At 49.3% G+C, this 7303-nt stretch overlaps 1 protein-coding gene across 1 annotated transcript; it reads right to left on the bottom strand.

Annotated features, from left to right (window-relative positions):
* Positions 1-872: 872 nt before the first annotated feature.
* SODALDRAFT_326877 (MSN5 protein) lies at positions 873-5988 on the bottom strand. Its single transcript, XM_028610287.1, has 8 exons — positions 4722-5988; positions 4465-4653; positions 3932-4397; positions 3753-3880; positions 3034-3693; positions 2828-2970; positions 2140-2741; positions 873-2044 (listed from the first exon to the last, which is right to left on the bottom strand). Exons 1-8 carry the CDS (start codon positions 5598-5600, stop codon positions 1284-1286), a joined length of 3828 nt encoding a protein of 1275 aa, XP_028470530.1. The 5' UTR covers positions 5601-5988; the 3' UTR covers positions 873-1283.
* Between the last annotated feature and the right edge of the window lie 1315 nt (positions 5989-7303).

The raw sequence follows: 7303 nt of genomic DNA, 5'->3' as shown, positions 1-7303 counted from the left end.
TAATAGGTAACGCCCTATGATTTATAGGATCTCCGGGAGATATAGGGAGAGCTATCTTATAGCCAAAGAACCCCTTATACTACTACCCGCTTTACTCGGCGGCTATTTATAAAGGTACTAAAGGTACTAGATAAAAAAGACGTTTTAATAGTAGAGAGGTAGTTCTAGCTTAGTTACTTAAAGGTATAATTAGATCTGGAAAGGCCGAAAAAGAGGGTAAAAGTGCCTTTAGAGGTAAACTAACGGTTTGCCTTTATCGAGGTAATCGCGAGGGCGTGATAGAGGGGGGAGGCGTTAATTAAGCTAATTAACGCGTTACCTAGGGAGCACGAAGCTAGATTTAAATCTATATATATAGAATTCCTACTAGAATAGCTGCGTTATGGGTGAAAATAGATTTATTTTTGGATTGAGTCGTCTCGGTTAAGTGGGCTAAATTAGGGGGGTGGCCGGATTAGGGTGGTTTGACTTACTCTGTTATAGACTTCGTTGGCAGCATCTCTTGCTGGGACCCGTCTTATCAGAACCATGGAAATGTCCAAAACGTTGGGGATGGGGCCCGCCAGGCCTTCAAGTCACCATGTAGAAGATACCCAACGAACGTCAAAGTGACAGCCACAATAGACTGACGACAACTTAAACCAACACCCGTCGGGGTGGGAGGACGGCAAAGTCCCTAGCCGCTCACTAATGCACTGGCCGTCAGGACCTCTTGACCTTGAGCCATGCCCTTTAACTACAGTACATCCGGGGAGCGGTGGATAAAAAAGAAGAATCATAGGATAGGCTTGGGCTAGACGGCATGCTCAGCAACTTGAACTTGAACACTGACCAGCAACGGCTCTTTCGTTTCTAATTTTCGTGCAAAGCCCCCTGCCCCAACACCCCCATGTTCCCAATATCCGAATCTCAAAACACCGTGACATGATACTTGTGTTATCACAATGCGTATCGGGCGTGGCCTCATCCTCTGGGGGGCAGTAAAAGCACTTCTGTCCCATATATTGTGTTGATTGGTGCCAAACTCCTGGCATCTTTTCGTAAACAGTCACCGCCTTCCCATGTCCCGGGGTCCTTGCAGTTGCAGCGGACCCCCCTTCCCCCAACCCCCAGCGGGGTCTCCTCAACCGTCGCCGGGACCGGATCCCAAAGACTGTCTTCAGGTGTTAGAAAGGGGGTCGTTCGGGAGAACTTAGAAGGAGCCTCGTAATCACAATTAGAAGCCGTCCCGACAACCTGTGCCTTGGCCAAAGTCATCCGACCTTCCACACACCACCAGGTAGTTACCCATCGAAGAGGGATGCCAAGCCCTCCAACCCTTCATCGTCTACCCCACCAGTCGGGGGCTGCTTCGCAGCACCCTCGTTACCAGGTGTCATGAACTCCTGGGCCATCTTGCTGCGTGTGGGTTTCTTCGGCGGTGGGGGCACGCTGCTCTTGGGAAGCTTCCCCATCTCGGCAATGCTGACTCCTTTCAGGTCTTTCAACAAGTGGAGCACCAAAGCCCGCTGCTGACGTGCCTGGAACCCTGGTTTGGCCGAAAACTCGCTCAACCTGTCTAGATCCTTGACGCTCACATTCGGCAGAGACAGGAGGACATCCCTCGGTGTGCTAGTGATGGGGCCATAGTAGACAACAATGGCCGCAATGAGGCTGGCCAAATCCTTCTGCAAGTCCACAAAGTAAGGCTCGTGGAAGGATGTGATGCAAGCCCGCAAAACCTCCGATGATATATACTCTCGTATCGGTGTCGCCTTCTGAGGCGGCATAGGGCTTGTATCCAGCCAAGGATCCGGGCTCGCGCCATTGGCCGGATCGTTCGCTCCCTGGGCCACAGGTGCAGTTGGGGTTTCCGCCGCGAGGAAATCAGGAATGATGGACCGGAAAACCCGCAGAATAATACTACAGCACCGCGTGTCTCTCACGCGAATGATGTGAGTACAGAACAACAACAGCGGCTCAACGACATCCGAATTGGCGAGGCAAAATTTCCGCAGTGTAGGGTACTGTCGTGGTTGGTCGTGGCCTCTCAACGGCGGCGGATCTGGGCATCCCGTTAGCAACCCTAGGCGGCTTGTTCGAATCTATGTCTTCGAGAAGGAGAGTGGGGGTCAGATGCCGGGCCAACAAAACACTTACTTTTCTTGGTTGGGTCCAGAAGGTCAGCCAACATGAGGACAGCATTATGAGTGACTTGCCTCAAGATGCTTTCCGACTTCATCTCCTCTGTCAAATCATCGCCCACAGCTTCAACCGACTGCTGGCGGCCGAGCCTCTCCCATTCAGAATTGATCTTACTGTCGATTTGTCGGAAGCATGATGAGAGGAGAGGGGCCAAGAAATGCTCGCGTTGTTCCACAGGACAGTCGTCGACCAGGTATCTCGTCAAGTTGAGAAGATTGATCTGCTGGTGAGCTGATAAGTGGATAGCATCGCTGTAAAGCGCCTGTGCGAGCGGGTTTGGCAACTCGCTGAAGCCATAGAAGTAGACCTCAAGCCGACTCATGCAATAAATAATCGCGTAGCACGTCTCTCGGACATTGCGAACTGACCCTCGAATGGACGATGCAAGGCCTTCGAGAGTGTTTCTCCTTTCCTCAACTCGCGCGTAAAAGTCATCTTTACTGCCCTCGGAAATTCCAGCTTGCCAGAAGCGATCAGTCATGACCCGCTTGACAACGGGTTCCTTTACCGGTTCGAATTGGGACCAGTTGCTAGGATTATGCGCGGCATGGGCATGGCTAACATAGAGAGTTAAAAAAAAAACAGAAGAGGAAAAAAGAGAGAGAAAGAGAGAGACTGCGGTTTGGGCCATCACCAAACTCACCTGAGCAACTGGAGAAGATATGGAAGGATGATTGGAAAGGCGTCATTCCACAGGCCATAGGAGGCCTGGAAAGCAGGTGAGGCTTTGTCAAGCCTCTCGACCGAATAGGAGATGAATGACTTGGTCAAGCGAAGGGGCAATAACTGGTCCTCGGGTCAGCCAAAAAATGGTCAATAAGGCTTCGTTTGGACAGAAACATCGCCTACCCTCTGCCTTTCTTCGAGTTCCGCCTGTAATGCAAGCCCTTCCGGATCCAGCTTGAATGCACCCCAATCGGTCATCTCGTGGGCACGACGGCTTGTCAGATAGCTCTTGGCCTTATCCAAGCCCATTAACTCACAGAAGCTGGAGTAGGAAGATAAGGCTTTTTGGAGATCAGGACTTTCCCACTGGGACTTGATAGGATCAATGAAGCTCTTTAAACGCTGCATTTTGACCGAAGGATCGATATGGTTTGCTCTGTGGATGATGATGAACAAGAACGTCTGATAGGCGATTTGGCGTTTCTCGTCAAGCGTTCCCGACGCAACCATTTCTTTCACCCGACTTTCGAGTTGGTCATAAACAGCGACTAGATGGTCAGGGACTCTTGTTGCTAGTCTTTGGAGTTCTTGCATGCTTTCCGACTGAAACTCCTTGATCGCCTCGTTGAACGCTCTCTGTTCTGGCTGCTGAGCCGGCCATGTCATCAAGATGTGCTCCAGAACCTTGAGCATGAAGCCGGGTTTCTGATCAAGCGCCGTTGTGGAAAATGATACGAGTGCCTGCAGTACTCGCTTTCGAATCATGGGGTCCTCGAACTTCATCTCCAAAAGCTTGCTGCACCACGCTTCAAGAACTTCCTCGAGATGTACTCGCTGTCGTTCCTTTTCTAGGTTAACAATGCATGGAAACCCGCAGGCGTCGGAAAATGCACACAACTCACATGATCCAAGTCATGACCCTGGGGCGGTGCAGTCCGCCATTTCATGTAGCCCTTGTTAGCAGCGTCTATGACGGTCAAGTGGGCATCCGCACGTAGAACAGGCATGGAATGCCTAACGTATGCAGCGGCTGTGTTGTGTCAGTCAGGTCGTGGCCAGAATGCTGAGACAAAGCACTCACCATCCAAAGGCCGCTCTCCATCGTAAAGGTGCTGTAGCACATATTCAGTCTGTCCCAAAATATGTAAGATTGCCTCGGTGGGCGTCAGCCAGACTATTGTCTCAATGACCTGAACGCTGTAACGGCGATAGTTTCCGAGGAAGGCGTGGCGCTCTGGGATGGTGTCTGTATCTTCCATTAAGAAAAGGTAGGTCGGATCTTGGCTGTCCTCCAGCATATTCTCGTAACGAATGAGACGCGAGGCACAGAGTTCCAGAAGAGGCCCGATCAGCTGCGAATTGGCAGTGCGTTGCCCGACCAGGCGATTGTTGAGAAGCCGAGTCCATGTGACCAGGACAGGAATAGATATGATGAGGCTCTGGCTCTGCACCGCCAGAAGAAGCAGCTTGAGAAATCCATCAATGTCCGAATCAGACGGCACTTCTGAAAATCTGCGGTCGAGATAGTTGCCCAGAAGAGATAACATCTGACACATCTCGTGAGCAAATCCGGACTGTGGGATAGGTGGCGACGGCATTGGATGGCGTACGAACCTCTGAGAACTTTTTTGCAAATTGGTATTTGTCGTCATCAATGTTTTCAGCGTCTACGACGGACCATTCAAAGAGCATCTTCAGCAACTGAACCGACTGGCCTTGGTACATGGGAGCTACGAGTTCGGCGAACTCCGTCTCGTAGAGATCATCGCGCGAGTAAAGCGTATGCAAGACCTCTAAGGCCGCCTAAGATGAAGTCAGCCCAGTAATGTAACGGCGAGTTGCGGACGACCATGCAAAGGAAGACCCCTCACCTTCTGGATAGCGACATATGGAGTGGAAAGCGCTCTACATGTTACGGGTAGGACTCCCCCGGCCGCCATGCCCTTAGGTATGGTGCAGGGTATGATGACACTGAGTACCGACAGAGCTTTTGAGACGCACGAACGGACGTCGGCGCTGCCATCCAGATCATCGTTCAGGCATTGTTCGAGCAATGCCACCATCCGAACCACCCAGCCGTCGTCACCGTAGCGCATGTCAGAGGCTGCAGTTCTGTTTTTGACGGCCTCCGCCAGAATCGAAGCCGGTGTGGTAATCTCCGTCCAGCCCTTGCAGAGAACGCTTTGTCTCATGGCCACCACAACGTCATCACCGTAGAAAGTCTCATACCCCAGAGTCTCCAGAACGGTCATGACGAGCTCCTTGTGAACGGCAGAGTCGGGTATCTGCCAAAGTTGGACCAACAGCTCGTCCATGTTCATCCATTCAGTTCCCCAGCTTCTTTTTGCAATCTCGACCCAGAGCTGGGCCGTCTTATTCCGGATATATGAGGGATCGCTTGGAGAGATGCCGTGCGAGAGCTCAAGTACCCAGCCCCGAATGGTTGCGGCCTGATCCTCTGTATATTCCGCCCAAGTATGTTTGATAGCATTGTCGAGAAGGGAGAGCGCATAATGTCGGACAACGGGCGATTGTGCCTTGTCCGAAGCGAGAGCGTAGCCGTGAAAAGGTGCTTCTTTGTCTTTCTTTATTTCCTCGAGAAAGAACTGCGCATCACGTCGGTCATCGTTGGTAGAATGCGGGCTGTGAACAACCTCAAGTGCTTGATGAATCCTCGACAATATACCCGGATCTCGGGCATCAGCTGAACTGAGGCCGGGCGCATCATTCTGCTGGTTCGCAGCAGCCATGGCGAACGAAGATGGACTCGACGTGATTCGTCAAGAGCACCCCCGTGATAGTAACCCTCCCTCGAGTAGCTCAGAATGAGCACATATGGCCCTATAGGAAGAAAAATAAGGTAGTAAGCACAGGTGTGTATCGTTAGGGAGGGGAGGACAATTTTGAGTTGGCAAGGCCTGAGAGAATGTTTGCAGCGACGGATGAGCTGCTGTATCGTCTGTGGAAAGAGATGCTTATATCGGGCCCATCAGCAGCAGAAATCAATGCATGCTTCCTTCGGGGGTGTGAGTAAGAGCAGGCAGAGCAGAAGGTTGAATGCGAAGAGAGGAGGCAAGGCGAACGTAGCCAGGCATCAGATGCTGTTGAGGCACCCGAAGTTAGTGGAGTAGCTTAGCCTCAACATGGTACATAATAAGGTACGGAGTTGTTAATAGCGGGTACCTAATTATGTCACGAATAGGGGGCGAACAGCTAGCCAGAGCTTATCGAACAGACGATAGTCTTATCGCATAGGCAGGACCACGACATGGTCTATAGGGGATCCAGGGGGGATCCACTCTCTAACTAAGGGCTTCGGACCTCGGGCATCAGGATATAACAGGGGCGGATACCGGAAAAGACCGGATAGGATCCAAATAATATAGTACCCATAATAGAGTCTTCACCACCCAAAATTAGGGGCATAAAAGACTCACACAGATATAACTTAATATAATACATACACACGAGATTTCTGCTCTACTAAGTTAATTATCCAAGTGCTATTTGACGTGCGACAAGTCTTTTCGGTTACGTAACAGGCCGGATTGCTAAGATTATAATCCGGGTGGACGCTTACAGAATCTGCACTATATAAAATACGGTGGCAGCGGTTCCCTAACGGTCCGATATAGTTATTATTATACATAATTACCTTAATTTATTTTTAACCTATTTTATAACGATTTCGACTACGTTTTATCTGATAATTAAGAGGCTTACTTACTAAGTGAAAAACCTACCCTTTACCTTTTACTACTACCGATTAAGAAGCTATCTAGCTACGCCGATATAGCGTGTTAATCTATAAATAACCCTTAAGATATCGGAATATAAGCTAGTTACCTATAAAACCCACCGCGATTAGGAGCTCTAGTATAGCCACTACGAAACTACGGCCGTTAATAATAAAGTCTAGAAATATCTACGCACTAATAATCCTATTTCCCCTCTTTAAAAGCCTGTTTTACCTTCCTACGCTAACTTCTAGCCTTCGTATATAACCCTATAAATAAAAGCTACGCCCTTATAGTGGTTAGATCTAATACCTACTAGGTAACACGGCTACGATTTAGCGATATAATACTAGAAGATATAGAGGGATAACTACGCTAAGTACGTTATGGGTAATAGGACTATTGTAACCTAGTAAACTAATACTATTAACTAAAGCCGTAAGCTACTACTATATAACGCCACGCCTATAACGCGCTAATGATTCTAAAAAAGCTATAAGAGTAGTTATCTAGATAGTAGGAGCTATTACTACGCCTTTAAAAGGTTTAATCGAAGCCCGTAATATATATTTAGGTAGTAGACTTCTTTAAAGGAATACGTATAATCGCTAGACACGACTAGACCGAAATCGAGGGACGCCTTTTAGATAAGAAAGTAGTCCTCTCCGAGGGCCTTTATACCCTTAGTTAACGATATATCGAGACTAGACTTAAAG

The sequence above is a fragment of the Sodiomyces alkalinus genome (genome assembly GCF_003711515.1).
Source record: "Sodiomyces alkalinus F11 unplaced genomic scaffold SODALscaffold_1, whole genome shotgun sequence".
NCBI lineage: Eukaryota > Fungi > Ascomycota > Sordariomycetes > Glomerellales > Plectosphaerellaceae > Sodiomyces > Sodiomyces alkalinus.
This window is presented reverse-complemented; position numbering and strand designations above follow the sequence as displayed.